The sequence below is a fragment of the Oncorhynchus mykiss genome, chromosome 16 (assembly GCF_013265735.2).
Source record: "Oncorhynchus mykiss isolate Arlee chromosome 16, USDA_OmykA_1.1, whole genome shotgun sequence".
NCBI lineage: Eukaryota > Metazoa > Chordata > Actinopteri > Salmoniformes > Salmonidae > Oncorhynchus > Oncorhynchus mykiss.
In genome coordinates, this window is record NC_048580.1 from 29,708,497 (window position 1) to 29,727,647 (window position 19,151).

Below are 19,151 nucleotides of genomic sequence, written 5' to 3' on the forward strand. Positions count from 1 at the left end.
TCAAAATCTCCTCCCATGTCCAGGAGTCTTGTGATGCTGGCTGCTGGCGCTGCTGCTGCTGGCTGCTGGCTGCTGGCTGCTGCTGCTGCTGCTGCTTGGTCCTTGGTTGGTGGGTGTTTCTGTAAGAGAGGCGAGAAGGAGCTGCTGCTGCTGCTGCTGCTGCTGCTGCTGCTTGGTCCTTGGTCCTTGGTCCATGGTCCTTGGTCCTTGGTCCTTGGTCCTTGGTCCTTGGTTGGTGGGTGTTTCTGTAAGAGAAGCGAGAAGGATCGGAGGACTAATGCGCAGCGTGGTAAGTGTCCATGGTTGTTTATTTAAAAAAACATAAACTGAACACTATGAATACAAAAACAATAAACGTGAAACGAACGAAAACCGAAACAGTACCGTGTGGTGAAAAACACAGACACGGAAACAAACACCCACAAACAAACAGTGAAACCCAGGCTACCTAAGTATGATTCTCAATCAGAGACAACTAACGACACTTGCCTCTGATTGAGAACCATACTAGGCCGAAACATAGAAATCCCAAAATCATAGAAAAACAAGCATAGACTGCCCACCCCAACTCACGCCCTGACCATACTAAATAACGACAAAACAAAGGAAATAAAGGTCAGAACATGACAATGTGTGATATAGTTTTCATTTGTATGTGTATGTTTTGTATTGTCTAAAAATATCAAATAAAATCTTACTATAAAATTAAATAAGGAAAAATGACAAAGTTGCAACATGCATCTGATTATTCATTATGATTAGTATTTATTTGATTTACACTACCGGTTAAAAGTTTAAAAACTCATTCAAGGGTTTTTCATAATTTTTTACTATATTCTACTATATTCTACATGTAGAATAATAGTGATGACATCAAAACTATGAAATAACACATATGGAATCATGTAGTAACCAAAAATAGTGTTAATCTCTCTGCGTACGGAACCTGCTAGCAGGCTGAAACTCCACAGCATACGGTTATCGCTACATAAATAGTCATATTAAACATTCATGAAAATACAAGTGTCTCACATGTATCGAAAGCCTAGAATATTGCTAATCCAACTGCGTTGTCAGATTTAAAAAAGGATTTACTGCGAAAGAATACGATGCGATTATCTGAGCATAGAGCCCCATAAAAAAAAAACAATTTTAACCAGCACAGGCGTAACATAATCACAAACTGCATTAAAATAAATTGTTTACCTTTGACAATCTTCGTCTGTTTGCAATTCCAATGCTCATTGTTACACAATGAATGATCTTTTGTTTGATAAAATCCGTTTTTATAGCCTAACACGAAACATTTTGTGAACTGCTTGTGGCGTGAATTCCGTCTCATTCCATTTTTGACGACACATTCCAGGTAAATAACCCACAAAGAACGTGACTTTTCCAGTCGTGTTTGGTTTCACTGCAATCAACTGGTTTGTTTGTAACGCAATCAAACCTGATGGGCCATTTTGAGGGACATATTGACTGAAAGAAACCGATTTGATGACAACAAGTCATGACATCATTGTGCACCAATGATTTGCCCGCTGTTTCGTTGATTGACTGTCTTTTAACCCAATGACCACTGATCGTCTTGAAATCTAGCTGGGTAGATAGCCAATGAGCTGAGCTAAACGAATATAGGTAATATTTATGTGTTGCAAGACCAACCCATGTAGTAAGCTCCAGCTTAACGAGAGTCATTCGCTAGTGAAGTTTCATACCGGAAGGAGAAACACATATTACGCACTGCATTGTTTGGTAATTGCGCAGATTCAGCTGTTTATATATCAATCATTATGGCGACTAAGTCAGGGAAAGCTAAATCTAAGTCTAGATATACAGATGTACACACAATTTTAGAATAAATTGATTGGAAAAGTGAGACCGAGATTGTTGTAGGACGAATCATTTAGCGATTGTGGAGGAATATTTTTTGAACGGGAGAGGACATCGTTTTGGACTGGTAAGTTCTTATCATGCTAATGCCCTTGTTTGAAATTAATAATATAAAATATTATTTGTGTTTTTTATTTTATTTTAGAAGCAATATATAAACATGTAATGTCATAAAATGTGAGATGCGTGTGTCTGCCGCCCAACCCCAACCCACATCAAATAGCCTATTTGAGGCTGTTGAGGGGAGGGCAGGCCCACAACAATGGCCAAAGTGAAGTGGAGACAGAAGATACAGCTGGTCTGTTGTAATATAATAAAGACAGTAGATCTAGCTGGTCTGTCATAATATAATAGAGACAGTAGATCAAGCTGAAATGTCATAATATTAACATTTCCACAAACTTCAGAATGTTTCCATTCAAATGATACCAAGAATATGCATATCCTTGCCTCTGGGGCTGAGCTACAGGCAGTTAGATTAAGGTATGTCTTCAGGCAGAAATTGAGAACAAGTGATGCAGCCATAAGAGGTTAAACTAATAACACACAAACAATTATCTGTTGTCATGTTTTTATTGAACACACCGTGTAAGCATTCACAGTGCAGGGTAGAAAAAGTATGTGAACTCCTGGATTTAATAACAGGTTGATCCTCCTTTTGCAGCAATAACCTCAACCAAACGTTTTCTGTAGTTGCGAATCAGACCTGCACAAAGGTCAGGAAGAATTTTGGACCATTCCTGTTTCCAAAACTTTTTCAGTTCAGCAATATTCTTGGGATGTCTGGTGTGAACCGCTCTCTTGAGGTCATGCCACAGCATCTCAATTGGGTTGTGGTTAGGACTCTGACTGGGCCACTCCAGAAGGCACATTTTCTTCTGTCTTCTGTTGAAACCATTCTGTCCAGGTTAGCTTTTGGAGAAGTCATTAGCCGAGATGTTCACAGATACTTTTTCCAACCTACACTGTGAATGTTTAAATTATGTATTCAATATAGACAAGAAAAATACAACAATTTGTGTGTTATTAGTTTAAGCACACTGTGTTTGTCTATTGTTATGACTTAGATGAAGATCAGACCAAATTGTGTGACCAATTTATGCAGAAATGTAGGTAATTCCAAATGGTTCACACTTTTTCTTACCACTATGTAAATGTGATATTTTTGCTTTGTCAGTATGGGGTATTATGTGTAGATTAATTAGAAAAAATGAATTTAATCCATTTTAGAATAAGGCTATAATATAACAAAATGTGGAAAAAGTCAAGGGGTCTGAATAGTTTCTGAATGCACTGTACAGTACAAGTCAAAAATTTGGACACACCTACTCATTCAAGAATTTTTCTTTATTTTTACTATTTCCTACATGATAGAACAATAGTGAAGACATCAAAACTATGAAATAACATTTAGTGACCAAAAAAGTGTTAAACTTGTCAAAATATGTTATTTTGGATTCTTCAAAGTAGCCACCCTTTGCCATGATGACAGCTTTGCACACTCTTGGCATTCTTCAACCAGCTTCACCTGGAATGCTTTTCCAACAGTCTTGAGGGAGTTCCCACATATGCTGAGCACCTGTTGGCTGCTTTTCTTTCCCTCTGCAGTCCAACTAATCACAAACCATCTCAATTAGGTTGAGGTCGGGTGATTGTGGAGGCCAGGTCATCTGATGCAGCACTCCATCACTCTCCTTCTTGATGAAATAGCCCTTAAACAGCCTGGACATGTGTTGGGTCATTGACGTCCTAATGAAGCTGGTTGAGAGAATGCCTAGAGTGTGCAAAGCTGTCATCGAGGCAAAAGGTGGCTACTTTGTTTTGGTTACTACTTGTTTCCATATGTGTCATTTCTATGTCTTCACTACTAGAAAATAGTACAAATAAAGAAAAACCATGGAATGAGAACAGTTGAAGTTGGAAGTTTACATACACCTTAGCCAAATACATTTAAATTAAGTTTTTCACAATTCCTGACATTTAATCCTAGTAAAAATTCCCTGTGAAAGGTCAGAATAATAGTAGAGTGATTTATTTCATCTTTATTTCTTTCATCACATACACTCAATTAGTATTTGGTGGCGTTGCCTCTAAATTGTTCAACTTGGGTAAAACGATTCGGTTAGCCTTCCACAAGCTTCCCATATTAATTTGGGTGAATTTTGGGCCATTCCTCGTGACAGAGCAGATGTAACTGAATCAGATTTGTAGGCCTCCTTGATCGCACACACTTTTTCAGTTCTGCCCACAAATTTTCTATGGGATTGAGGTCACGGCTTTGTGGTGGCCACTCCAATACCTTGACTTTATTGTCCTTAAGCCATTTTGTCACAACTTTGGAAGTATGCTTGGGGTCATTGTTAATTTGGAAGATCTACAGTATTTGCAACCAAGCTTTAACTGATGTCTTGAGATGTTGCTTTAATATATCCACATAATTTTCCTCCCTCATGATGCCATCTATTTTGTGAAGTGCACCAGCCTCTCCTGCAGCAAAGCACCCCCACAACAAATGGCTGCCAACCCCGGAACTTCAAGGTTGGGACGGTGTTCTTCGGCTTGCAAGCCTCCCCCTTTTTCCTCCAAACATAACGATGGTCGTTATGGCCAAACAGTTCTATTTTTGTTTCATCAGACCAGAGGTCATTTATCCTAAAAGTACAATCTTTGTCCCCATGTACAGTTGCAAACCTTAGTCTGGCTTTTTATGGCGGTTTTGGAGCAGTGGCTTCTTCCTTGCTGAGCGGCCTTTCAGGTTATGTCGATATAGGACTCGTTTTACTGTGGATATAGATACCTTTGTACCTGTTTCCTCCAGCATCTTCATAAGACCCGTTTCTGTTGTTCTAGGATTGATTTGCACTTTTCGCACCAAAGTACCTTCATCTCTAGGAGACAGGACGTGTCTACTTCCTGAACGGTATGACGACTGCATGATCCCATGGTGTTTATACTTGCGTACTATTGTTTGTACAGATGAACATAATACCTTCAGGTGTTTGGAAAGTGCTCCCAAGGATGAACCAGACTTGTGGAGGTCTACAATTTTTTGGCTGATTTCTTTTGATTTGCCTTTGATGTCAAGCAAAGAGGCACTGAGTTTGAAAGTAGGCTTTGAAATACATCCACAGGTACACCTCCAATTAACTCAAATGATGTCAATTAGCCTATCAGAAGCCTCTAAAGCCATGACATCATTTTCAAAAAAATTTCAAGCTGTTTAAAGGCACTGTCAACTTAGTGTATGTAAACTTCTGACCCACTGGAATTGTGATGCAATTAATTATATCTGAAATTATCTGTCTGTAAACAATTGTTGTAAAAATTACAACAATTAGTAGATGTCCTAATCGACTTGCCAAAACTAGTTTGTTATCAAGAAATTTGTGGGGTAGTTGCAAAACAAGTTTTAATGACTCCAACCTAAGTGTTTGTAAACTTCCGACTTCAACTGTATGTATATATAAATAAAATGTATAATTTTATGAGAACTAAAGAGAGTGCAAAATGTCTCGCTATTCAAGGAATAATGGGCAGTTAAAATTAGGTTGCTAAGTCACGTGAGCCATTGGACTTCTAAAGTTTCATAAAACCGTGTAAGCACTTAATGAGACCAAAGGACATACTTTGTGTGTCTCTTTGAACAATACAACATTGTTTTGAGGTGTCTAGGTCATGTGATCAACCGGATATTTAATTGTAAGTGTTTTTTATAAATATATATATATATATATATATATATATATATATATTTAATTTAATCATTTTATGAGAAAAACAAAGAGTGTGCAACATGCTGCTCTATGTGAGGAATAATTGACAGTTGAAATGAGGTTGCTAAATGACGCGGTTGAGGAGATATTGCAATTTGTATATTGTGATCATGCACTTTGTTGATGGTCCCTAAATATTAGCTTTCACGTCAAATCCGAACCCAGTTTCATAATCCAACGGAATCGGTCAAATAAAACCTGTGCAATGCTGTACACCTTTTTTCTTTCATAAAGAGCCTAACCTGAGTTATGTAGGTCAAGTCGTTTGCGAGCTGTTGAAGTTTAAACGTCCGAATGTCTGGCCAACATCGAATCTCAAACCAATTTTACCACGGTGCCACACCTTGGCAAAACCAGCGCAGCGCAGAAAAAAAACAAACAATATCACAGTGGATTATGACAATTTCGGATGTATTTTGTGTGATAATAAATAGGGACGTCTCTGCGCAGCCTATCGGATTCCAGGATGAAATATGCATCCAGATGAAAAGACTGCAGTCCTTTCGCTAATCCTTGTCTATCCTTCTTATCTCGGGACTCATAGCAGTCTGATCGCTATGGGACAGCGAAGCCGTGGGACAAAACCGTGCAAATGATATTTCAGTAAATGACAAACGCAGGTCTGTTTGGCTTCAGTGGGTGCTGACTGGGTGCATGCAGGCTAGCTGTTCAGTGCACGCATAAAAGTGGGCCAAAATGTTCCTCGCATTCGTCTTGGGACTCTACCTGGCGACAGGTGCGCTACCCCCCTCGGTGAGCGCGTGCCCGTCACAGTGTAGCTGTTTTTTTCACAACCTAAGTGATGGATCTATGGCCAGGTGAGTAGAAGAAACTAATGACAAAATCAACCAATGTATCGCTTAATGTGCATGTTTTTATTTGTTTGTGCAGACGCATTCCGTTTAATTTAAGAGACTTTTCTCGCACGATTACAGATGTTGGACCTTCACTGCGAAATCAGCATGCGGACAAAGTAAATTATTGGGAGTGCATGATGTCCAATTTTATTTAATGCAGGATTATCTTGCAAAGGCACGTTGACCAACTCTCTATCTCTGACAATTTCTCTGAGTTGAGTTTATAGTGAGAGTGTTAGGTCCTACATGTAGGCTTTTGAATTAATTTACTATAATTGGCACATAGCCTGTATGAAAACCCAATTTGACATTTCACATAAATAATTCACACCAAAAATGTCTGTTTCTTTTTACAAAAAGTTCAAATAATAATAATATTTGTGTTCCTTTCCTCCCACATTTTTTATTTAAACAACATAAGCCTAGGTATAACACATCCTCTTGTTTCCTCAGGAGTGTAATTTGCAATGACCCCGAGATCTCCATTGTGCCTGCCAGTTTCCCCGTGGACACGTCCAAGCTGCGAATCGAGAAAACAGCCATCCATCGTATCCCGAGCGAAGCCTTCAGTTACCTCCCCAATCTGGAGTTCCTCTGGATGTCCTTCAATGTGCTGTCCTCTCTCAAGCCGGACAGTTTCCGTGGGATGTTAAATCTGGAGGAGCTGCGACTGGATGGGAATGCCCTCACCGCGTTCCCCTGGGAGTCTCTTATGGATATGTCCAGCCTCACGCTGCTCGACTTGCACAACAACCAGTTGACCTCAGTTCCCGCAGACGCCACAATTTATTTAAAAAACCTGACCTACCTGGATCTGTCCAGCAACAACCTTCTGACTGTTCCGGCTGAGGTGCTCGCCACCTGGCTAACAGTTAAACCTGTGCAGGGCCCAGAGAACTCCAAAATGATACTTGGTAAGGGAGAGAGATTTGTTAACATTTTTTTTCCCTTTTCCTTTTTTTCCTCACAATTTACCAGGTGATCGCATGTACCGTTGAGATGCACTCTCATTTACAAGGGAGATGTGGCTAGAAGTCATCCCTAATATAAAACCACAAGACAATCATACATTCAGATCAGGCATGTTTTCCATCATAAATAATTGCTTAAGTAAAGTAAGCCACATCTTTTTCAGTCACTCAGAGTTGTTGGTTGAAAAATCCCTCGAAATGGAGAAAAAAGGAGATACTGTATACAAACGAATGTGTGATATGTTTCCAAATCCTCTGAAAAAGTCAACATGATCTGAGTATTGTGAAATCACTCCATAAATCTCAATTTAACCATCATCATTGCCGTCGTCATCATCATTGTCATCATCGTTGGCCAGCAGCATACTAACCTGCATACCACTGCTGGCTTGCCTCTAAAGCTAAGCATGGTTGGACCTAGTTGGTCCCTGGATGGGAGACCAGATGCTGCTGGTAAGTGGTGTTGGAGGGCCAGTAGAAGGTACTCTTTCCACTGGTCAAAAAAAAGTCTAATACCCCAGGGCAGTGATTGGGAGCATTTCCCTGTGTAGGGTGTCTTCTTTTGAATGGGATGTTAATTAAACTGGTGTCCTGACTTTTTGTTGTCTCTAAAGATCCCATGGCACTCACTGTAAGAGTAGGGGTGTTAGCTCTGGTGTCCTGGCTAAATTTCCAAACTGGCCAACTAATCATCCCCAGCTTCCATTTGGCTCATTCATCTCCCCTGTAACTATTCCCCATGTTGTTGCTGTAAATGAGAATGTGTTCTCAGTCAACTTACCGATCCTAAAAACACTTGAGTTAAAAAAAATGGCTTAAGTAAACTACATCTATTTTAGTCACTCAGAGTTGTTGATTGAAAAATCCCTCGAAATTGAGAAAAAAAGAGATATAAAGACCAATGTGTGTGCTAAAGTTCCTAAATCTTCTGAAATAGCCAACACGATCTGAATATTGTTCAATAACTGCCTAAATCCCAATTTTAACCACCATTGTCGCCGTCGTCATTATCGTTGTCATCACCACACCCGTCATTGTAGTTTATTCTAGAATGTAAGTAATCCTCACACAGACATCCACAGCAGTCATCTGTAGCCATATGTGTAACCAGAGAGACACTGTCATTCCTTTCATTCACGATGTGTTTGTAAACAGACCAGGCCAAGGAGTTTTTCATGACCTAACCAGGGAAAACTCTGGGCCCTTCTTATATCGTGTACCCCACTTCATACTGTAACTCTTACGTTCTCCTCTGACCCCACCAATCCCCATTAGTATCCTTTTTTATTTTATTAATCACAGAATTCAGAGTTCAATTTTATTTTGCCATGTGATTTAATGAGTTGACCTTGAACCATCCAGGTCTCCATGACAACCCCTGGCTGTGTGACTGCCGCCTGTATGACCTGGTCCAGTTCCAGAAGTTGCCAACGTTCTCTGTGGCATTAATCGACACACGCCTCCGCTGTGCAGCTCCCGAGAGCCTGTCAGGTGTTCTGTTCAGCGATGCCGAGCTGCGGAGGTGCCAGGCGCCACGCGTCCACACAGCGGTGGCACACGTCCGCAGCGCGGTAGGAAACAACGTGCTGCTGCGCTGCGGGACCATTGGCGTTCCCAGCCCGGATCTGGCCTGGCGCAGGGCGGAAGGGAAAGCCCTGAACGGGACAGGTGAGTCAGCAAGGGATTTGTGTATGTTTGCTTCTCTTCCTTTCTCTCTCTGTCTGTGTGACTGTAACACTTCAGCTCCACTATAACGCTTTAGCTCCACTACACACACGTTGCATTTCTTTGCCATCAGCGTCGTATCAATGTGCTGTTCTACCTGCTGCACAGAGCACGATGTTTTGAGAGCGGAGAGGAGCACAGGGGAAGAGCAGATTTATTATATTATCTACTGTACCATATCCATCGATTATGCATAACTACAATATATTTTGTCCAGTGTTTTTCAAATACTCATTCAATTGTTGCTAGTGTTTGTACTAAATTATCCTCTAATTACACAAGTTGCTTTTGTTTACATTGTGAACCTAGCTAATCAATGTAGCTAGCTAGCTAGTAGTCCTAGCTTCTTGACTTCATAAATCTTACTAAAATAAGCAGTGATGCATACTGCCCTACAAAGGCAAAATGCAGTAAAAGCCTTTTTTTAAGCTTTTTTTGCTAGCCAGCTAAATATGTTGTAGGTAGTTAAGTGATAATGCACTCATGTATCATCTCATTATGAAGTCATTTTTATGCATATCAACTTAAAATGATCCACACACAAGTGCACGGTTGTGAAGAAGGCAAGACAGCACCTTTTACCCCTCAGGAGGTTAAAAAAGTTTTGCGTCTGTACCATTTAGAGCATTTTTTTCCTGCTGCACCCATGCTTGGTATGGCAATAGCACCGCCCTCGATCACATGGTGCTACAGAGGGTGGTGCAGACAGCCCAGTACATCACTGGGCTTAAACTCCCTGCCATCCAGGGAAGTCTGCTTCCGTATGGCAACCGGTACCGGTGCATCAAGTCTGACACCAAAAGGCTCCTGAAGAGCTTCTATCCACAAGCCATAAGACTACTAAATGGCTAACTAAATAGCGAACAACTGGCTACACGGACGATCTGAGTTGACCCTTGTATTTATTTTATTTTTTTGCTCTGTCTCTATACACACTCATAGGGCCCTACACACTCACACAAACTGACACAACAAAACACACAGACAAACACTCACTCCATCATTATCTAACACACACATAATATTCACATACATTTATACTGACTCACATACAATCATCATATACACTGCTGCTACTCTGTTTATCATATATCATTGTCGTGACGTGACTATCATTAAAGTGAAGACTGTTATATTATCAAATCAATTCTCCATGTGTAATTATTATGTGATTAACTTAATCATGTACACATTAATTAACTAGGAAGTCGGGGCACCATGGGAAAATGTTGTTTAAAGAGTTATTATTTCCCGAATTGAACTCTCTTCAGATATTTTCATATCTTATCGATTACAGTGTATTAATGTATTATTACCTCATCAGTCATTCTGAACCTCGTAATTTCCTGTAGTCTGCACTTTATTGATGAATCAGCGATACACAAATTGGCTCAATTATTTATTTACTAACTAATTAAACAATTACAAAATACACACTAACATAATACAGTAAATAGTATCTCGAAGATTAACAGAACAGTTTGGTTATACACGGTGGAGATTTTAGAGAGAGGAGGGGGAGGAAAAGGGAGACAAAGGAGAAACTCTATCGGACTATGGGAGGCTACGCTCATGAAAATAAAACATCTTAAGCACTCTAATAACCGCTCATTCGGAAAAAGGAATGCAATTTATACATTCACGATTGAGCTGTCCTTGATCGTCCAAATCCTTTGGTCACAGAGTTGTTGGGTGTACAACTCTGGTTCGGCCACCAGAGATCAATATACAGTGCCTTGCGAAAGTATTCGGCCCCCTTGAACTTTGCGACCTTTTGCCATATTTCAGGCTTCAAACATAAAGATATAAAACTGTATTTTTTTGTGAAGAATCAACAACAAGTGGGACGCAATCATGAAGTGGAACGACATTTATTGGATATTTCAAACTTTTTTAACAAATCAAAAACTGGAAAATTGCGTGCAAAATTATTCAGCCCCCTTAAGTTAATACTTTGTAGCGCCACCTTTTGCTGCGATTACAGCTGTAAGTCGCTTGGGGTATGTCTCTATCAGTTTTGCACATCGAGAGACTGACATTTTTTCCCATTCCTCCTTGCAAAACAGCTCGAGCTCAGTGAGGTTGGATGGAGAGCATTTGTGAACAGCAGTTTTCAGTTCTTTCCACAGATTCTCGATTGGATTCAGGTCTGGACTTTGACTTGGCCATTCTAACACCTGGATATGTTTATTTTTGAACCATTCCATTGTAGATTTTGCTTTATGTTTTGGATCATTGTCTTGTTGGAAGACAAATCTCCATCCCAGTCTCAGGTCTTTTGCAGACTCCATCAGGTTTTCTTCCAGAATGGTCCTGTATTTGGCTCCATCCATCTTCCCATAAATTTTAACCATTTTCCCTGTCCCTGCTGAAGAAAAGCAGGCCCAAACCATGATGCTGCCACCACCATGTTTGACAGTGGGGATGGTGTGTTGCTTTTACGCCAAACATAACGTTTTGCATTGTTGCCAAAAAGTTCAATTTTGGTTTCATCTGACCAGAGCACCTTCTTCCACATGTTTGGTGTGTCTCCCAGGTGTCTTGTGGCAAACTTTAAACGACACTTTTTATGGATATCTTTAAGAAATGGCTTTCTTCTTGCCACTCTTCCATAAAGGCCAGATTTGTGCAATATACGACTGATTGTTGTCCTATGGACAGAGTCTCCCACCTCATCTGTAGATCTCTGCAGTTCATCCAGAGTGATCATGGGCCTCTTGGCTGCATCTCTGATCAGTCTTCTCCTTGTATGAGCTGAAAGTTTAGAGGGACGGCCAGGTCTTGGTAGATTTGCAGTGTTCTGATACTCCTTCCATTTCAATATTATCGCTTGCATAGTGCTCCTTGGGATGTTTAAAGCTTGGGAATTTTTTTTGTATCCAAATCCGGCTTTAAACTTCTTCACAACAGTATCTCGGACCTGCCTGGTGTGTTCCTTGTTCTTCATGATGCTCTCTGCGCTTTTAACGGACCTCTGAGACTATCACAGTGCAGGTGCATTTATACGGAGACTTGATTACACACAGGTGGATTGTATTTATCATCATTAGTCATTTAGGTCAACATTGGATCATTCAGAGATCCTCACTGAACTTCTGGAGAGAGTTTGCTGCACTGAATGTAAAGGGGCTGAATAATTTTGCACGCCCAATTTTTCAGTTTTTGATTTGTTAAAAAAGTTTGAAATATCCAATAAATGTCGTTCCACTTCATGATTGTGTCCCACTTGTTGTTGATTCTTCACAAAAAAATACAGTTTTATATCTTTATGTTTGAAGCCTGAAATGTGGCAAAAGGTCGCAAAGTTCAAAGGGGCCGAATACTTTCGCAATGCACTGTATCCTTAGGTAGAGCTCCTGCTCATGGTGGTGGTAAGAATAGATACTTCGACATAACCTGTACAGTAGTTCTTTTGAGTTCATCCCGTTAGAATGCTTCAGAGGTTGTTGGTGTTCTCATCCTAGGCTACGTACGTTTTCATCTGCAGACTGATAACGTGATGTCTAGGATTTGCTTCTTCTGTAGTGATCGATAGTTTCAGAGTTTATAACCATTTTGCAACATTCGGCTTATACCTCAGTCTGTTTGGTCTATAAAGTGGTAACCATTTCAATGTGGGGACCAGGGTCCTCACGTTCTCTAGTCTTGTCCTTTGGTAGAGTTGTAGTTTTAAACCATTTTGCAACATCCCGTTCACTTCTTAGTCTGCTTGGTCTATAGAGTGGTAGATTTCTTAACCATTTGTAATGTATTCAGCTGGCGATACACGCACAGTTGAAGTCGGAAGTTTAAATACACCTTAGCCAAATACATTTAAACTCCGTTTTTCACAATTCCTGACATTTTAATCCTAGTAAAAATTCCCTGTCTTAGGTCAGTTAGGATCACCACTTTGTTTTAAGAATGTGAAATGTATAGAATAAGAATAAGAGTAGAGAATGATTTATTTCAGCTTTTATTTCTTTCATCACATTCCCAGTGGGTCAGAAGTTTACATACACTCAATTAGTATTTGGTAGCATTGCCATTAAATTGTTTAACTTGGGTCAAACGTTTCGTATAGTCTTCCATAAGCTTCCCACAAAAAGTTGGGTGAATTTTGGCCCATTCCTCCTGACAGAGCTGGTGTAACGCATGCAGTCAGGTTTTAGGCCTCCTTGCTCGCACATGCTTTTTCAGTTCTGCCCACACATTTTCTTTGGGATTGAGGTCAGGGCTTTGTAATGGCCACTCCAATACCTTGACTTTGTTGTCCTTAACTTCTTATTAAGGTATAGGGGGCAGCATTTTCACTTTTGGATAAATAGCGTGCCCAATTTCAACTTCCTGCTACTCATGCCAAGAATATAAGATATGTATATTTTTGGATATAAAACACTCTGAAGTTTCTAAAACTGTTTGAATCATGTCTGTGAGTATAACAGAACTTATGTAGCAGGCAAAACCCTGAGGACTAACAGAATTTTCTTTTTTGAGGTCTCTGTCTGTTCACTGATTTCTCATTGGCAAACGATATTTCTTAGGAACTTGTTTTCAGTTCCTACCACTTCCACTGGATGTCACCAGTCTTTGCAATTTGGTTGAGGTTTTTTCATTTGTGCAATGAAGAAGTACGGCCATCCTGGAAAAGGGACTTGAAAATTAGCGTTAGTTTCCTCTCGTCCTCTAATGAAAACAGATAGACCCGTCTTCAATTTGATCGATTATTAACGTTTAAAAATACCTAAAGTTGTATTACAAAAGTAGTTCGAAATATTTTGGCAAAGTCTATAGGCAATTTTTGAAATATTTTGTAGTGACTTTGCGCATTTTGGAAGCTGTGTTTTTCTGGATCAAACGCGTCAAATAAATTGACATTTTGAATATATATGGACGGAATTAATCGAACAAAAGGACCAATTGTGATGTTTATGGCACATATTGGAGTGCCAACAAAAGAAGCTCGTCAAAGGTAAGGAATGTTTTATATTTTATTTCTGCGTTTTGTGTAGCACCTGCAGGGTTGAAATATGCTACCCTCTTTTTTTACTGTTGTGCTATCATCAGATAATAGCTTTTTATGCTTTCGCCAAAAAGCCTTTTAAAAATCTGACATGCTGGCTGGATTCACAACGAGTGTAGCTTTAATTGAGTATCTTACATGTGTGATTTAATGAAAGTTTGATTTTTATATCAATTTATTTGAATTTGCCGCGCTGCATTTTCCCTATTTTTTGGCCAAGTGGGACGCAAGCGTCCCCTATACCATAAGAAGTTAAGTCATTTTGCCACAACTTTGGAAGTATGCTTGGGGTCATTTTTCATTAAAAGATCCATTTGCGACCAAGCTTTAACTTCCTCACTGATGTCTTGAGATGTTGCTTCAATATATCCACATAATTTTCCTCCCTCATCATGCCATCTATTTTGTGAATTGCACCAGTCCCTCCCACAGTAAAGCACCCCACAACATGATGCTGCCACCCCCGTGCTTCACGGTTGGGATGGTGTTCTTCTGCTTGCAATCCACCCCTTTTTCCTCCAAACATAATGATGGTCATTATGGCCAAACAGTTCTATTTTTGTTTAATCAGACCAGAGGACATTTCTTCTTGTGGAGGTGTACAATTTTTTCTGAGGTCTTGGCTGATTTCTTTTGATTTTCCCATGATGTCAAGCAAAGAGTCTGAAGGTAGGCCTTGAAATACAACCACAGGTAGTGTAGACAGGGTCAGTTCGTGACACCAAAGGTGCGGACTCCGGCCGCAAAACCTGAACCTATAGGGGAGGGTCTGGATGGGCATCTATCCACGGTGGCGGCTCTGGTACGGGACGTGGACCCTCGCCGCTGACCCCGGACTGGGGACCCTTGCAGCGGGCCCCGGACAGGAGGTTGACTCTGGCAGCTCCGGACAGGAGGGCGACTCTGGCAGCACCGGACAGGAGGGCGACTCTGGCAGCACCGGACAGGAGGGCGACTCTGGCAGCACCGGACAGGAGAGCGACTCTGGCAGCACCGGACAGGAGGGCGACTCTGGCAGCACCGGACAGGAGGGCGACTCTGGCAGCACCGGACAGGAGGGCGACTCTGGCAGCACCGGACAGGAGGGCGACTCTGGCAGCACCGGACAGGAGGGCGACTCTGGCAGCACCGGACAGGAGGGCGACTCTGGCAGCACCGGACAGGAGGGCGACTCTGGCAGCTCCGGACAGGAGGGCGACTCTGGCAGCTCCGGACAGGAGGGCGACTCTGGCAGCTCCGGACAGGAGGGCGACTCTGGCAGCTCCGGACAGGAGGGCGACTCTGGCAGCTCCGGACAGGAGGGCGACTCTGGCAGCTCCGGACAGGAGGGCGACTCTGGCAGCTCCGGACAGGAGGGCGACTCTGGCAGCTCCGGACAGGAGGGCGACTCTGGCAGCTCCGGACAGGAGGGCGACTCTGGCAGCTCCGGACAGGAGTGCGACCCTGGCTCTGGGAGCAGGCACAGGACTCACCAGGCTGGGGAGACATCCATGAGGCCTCTTGCTTGGCCAAGGCACCGGATTCACTGGGCCGTGGAGGCGCACTGGCGGTCTCGAGCGCAGAGCTGGCCCCAACCATTCTGGCTGGATGCCAGCTTCCACCCGGCAAATGCGGGACGCTGGCACCGAGCACACCGGCCTGTGAATGCTCCGCCTTGACACCGTGAGCATCACCCCATAGCCACGGTAAGCACGGGGACTTGGCTCAGGTCTAATACCTGACTCTGCCACACTCCCCGTGTGCCCCCCCCAAAAAAACATTTTTGGGGCTGCCTCTCGGGCTTCCTTGCCGGCCATTTTCGTGTCGCCAACACCATTCTCCGGTATCCCTACTCGCACTGTTCTAGAGAATCCCAGGCGGGCTCCGGCACTCTCCCTGGGTCAATCGACCACCTCTCTATCTCCTCCTAGGTTGTCTCATACTCCAGATAGCGCTGCTCATCTGTCCAGGAGTCCCTTTCACCACGCTGCTTGTTCCTTTGGTGGTGGGAGGTTCTGTCACAGCTGTTGGAAGGAGTGGACCACCGTGCGGAGTGGTGAGCGTACATGTTCTTTAATTAAGAAAAGCCGCCGAACAAAACAATACACACTACATAACAAAACCGTGAAGCTTAAGGCTAAGTGCCATAAAGAATGTCAACCTCCCACACACACACAGGTGGGAAAAGGTTACCTAAGTATGGTTACCAATCAAAGACAACGATAGACAGCTGTCCCTGATTGAGAACCATACCCAGCCAAACACAAAGAAATAGAAAACATAGAATGCCCACCCCAACTCACGCCCTGACCAAAACAAAATAGAGACATAAAAATGATTTCTAAGGTCAGGGCGTGACACAATGCCTCGTCGCAATTAGTTATTCCCCTTTATTTGGGGCTCCCGAGTGGCACAGTGGTCTAAGGCACTGCATCTAAGGCACTGCACAGAGAGGCTGCTGCCTACATACAGACTTGAAATAATTGGCCACTTTAATAAATGGAACAGTAGTCACTTTAATAGTGCCACTTTAATAATGTTTACGTATCTTGCATTACTCACCTCATATAGTAAATAATACAATATATATATATATATATATATATATATATATATATATATATATATATATATACTGTATTATTCACTATCTATTGCATCTTAGCCTATGCCGCTCTGACATTGCTCATCCATATATTTATATATTCTTATTCCATTCCTTTACTTAGATGTGTGTGTATTAGGTATTTGTTGTGGAATTGTTAGATATTACTTGTTAGATATTGCTCCACTGTCGGAACTAGAAGCACAAGCATTTTGCTACACTTGCAATAACATCTGCTAACCATGTGTATGTGACCAATACAATTTGATTTGATCTCAGCGCAAGATCTCAGTGCTGTCACTAAAGACCCTGATTTGATCCCAGACTGTATCATGATTGGGAGTCCCATAGGGCGGCACACAATCTGCCTAGCGTTGGTGGGTTAGGGGCGGGTTTGACTGGGGTAGGCCGTCATTATAAAAGAAGAATTTGTTTTCAACTGACTTGTCTAGTTAAATAAAGGTTAAATAAAAACAATAACAAAATTGCAACAATGTCAATGAGCATCATCACTATCTTTCCTTTGTAGTACCTTAAACTGTCATGATTACCAGCTGAGATAAACTTTAACGAATTGATATTATTCAGAGTTTGTCTTAAAAGGTTTTAACAGGATTCCTAGGACCTTTTCTGAGACGCTTTGTGGATATGGCCCCTGCATTAAAAAACACTTTAAATGGGAATCTCCCCTGTCTTTGTATTACTTTTTAGTATTTAGATTTTTTTACTCTGACTAATAATGTGTCCATGTCTCTTCTCTTGCTCTACAGTCCAGCAGGAGAACTCCAAGGAAGGCATTATCTGGTCCATCCTCAGTGTCCCAGCCGTGTCCTACCGTGACTCAGGGAAGTATGTCTGCAAGGCCACTAACTACGCCGGAAATGCAGAGACCATCATCTCCCTGGTTGTCTCTGACGCTCCCCCAAAACCCGACAATAACAACAACCAAACCAGCGTGGTTGCTGCTACTGTAAAAAAAAACAAAGTCAACAAACCCAACGGGATGGGGAAGGCAGCATACCAGGAGAAACTGGTGGATAGGTTAGTGGTTCCCACCCCCAACCCTCAACCCCCACCTGCTGTTGTGGACTCCAGCCCTGAGCCTGAAGGTGTGGTAGTGGGAAGTGTGGCAGATAGAGCCACCCCTGGACCAGCCAAGTTGCCCAGTCCAGACGGACTCCTGGAGCTGGAGAAGACCAACCTGAGCAACCTGGCCCAGGCCCAGTATGACCCGGACCGGATAGTTCGCTCGGTCAAGGTGTTGGGCGATACGGAGAACACCATCACCCTGAACTGGCGGGCGCCCAAGGCCAAGAACACCACAGCCTTCAGTGTGCTCTATGCCGTCTTCGGCGAAAGAGACATGCGCAAGATCAACGTGGCAGCGGGTCAGAATCGGGTCTTCATCGAGGGCCTGGTGCCCAAGACTAAGTACATTGCCTGCGTGTGTGTCCGGGGCCTGATCCCCAAGAAGGAGCAGTGTGTCATCTTCTCCACCGACGAGGCGGCCAGTGCCGCTGGGACCCAGAAGCTCATCAACGTCATCGTGATTACCGTGGCTTGTGTCATTGCTGTGCCACTCACCGTAATTGTCTGCTGTGGTGCGCTCAAGAGGCGCATCCAGAAGATTTGGGGCAAGAAGTCCAAGGACATCCAGGACTCGTATGTGACTTTTGAGACGCTGTCCCCCGGAACCAAGGCTAAAGGGTTGGAGGGTGAGTACCTGACCAGACTCAACCCTGAGGAGTCCAACCGGCTGCTGTCGGCCCGATCCAGTTTGGACTCTGAGGCCACGGCAAAGATAGAGGGTCAGCCCAACGAGTACTTCTGCTGACTTCATGCTCCAGCTCCTTCCCCATGCCATCTCCCACACTTGCACCCTCTGGCTCAACACATCTCCACACACACAACTCCTCTACAGCATAGCCCCAGACACACACATCATCCCCATCATAGCCCCAGACACACACATAATCCCCATCATAGCCCCACACACACACATCATCCCCATCATAGCCCCACACACACATCTCATCCTCACCATTGCTCCACACACACTCCTCTCCCTCACCATAGCTCCACACACACTCCTCACCCTCACCATAGCCCCACACACAAACCTCGTCCCCACACACCTAATCCTTTCTCTCAGCCTCACCAAAGCCACCCACACATATCCTATACTCTCCCTCACTCTCAGCACAGTCCTACACACACATCTCACCCCAACCACAGCCCCATACACAAACCTCACCCTCTCACTAAGTTTCACCACAGCCCCACACACACACCTTGTCGAAATGCTCATCACAGTCCAACACACATATCTGGTTGTCTCCCTTTCTC

The 19,151-nt window shown here is 42.8% G+C and overlaps 1 protein-coding gene across 1 annotated transcript; it reads left to right on the forward strand.

Annotated features, from left to right (window-relative positions):
* The first annotated feature begins 5,781 nt into the window (after positions 1–5,781).
* LOC110491799 (leucine-rich repeat, immunoglobulin-like domain and transmembrane domain-containing protein 1) lies at positions 5,782–18,823 on the forward strand. The gene is made up of 4 exons (XM_021565564.2): positions 5,782–6,484; positions 6,977–7,437; positions 8,857–9,162; positions 17,576–18,823. The coding sequence occupies exons 1-4, from the start codon at positions 6,363–6,365 to the stop codon at positions 18,637–18,639; spliced, it is 1,953 nt and encodes a 650-aa protein (XP_021421239.2). The 5' UTR covers positions 5,782–6,362; the 3' UTR covers positions 18,640–18,823.
* The last annotated feature ends 328 nt before the right edge of the window (positions 18,824–19,151 follow it).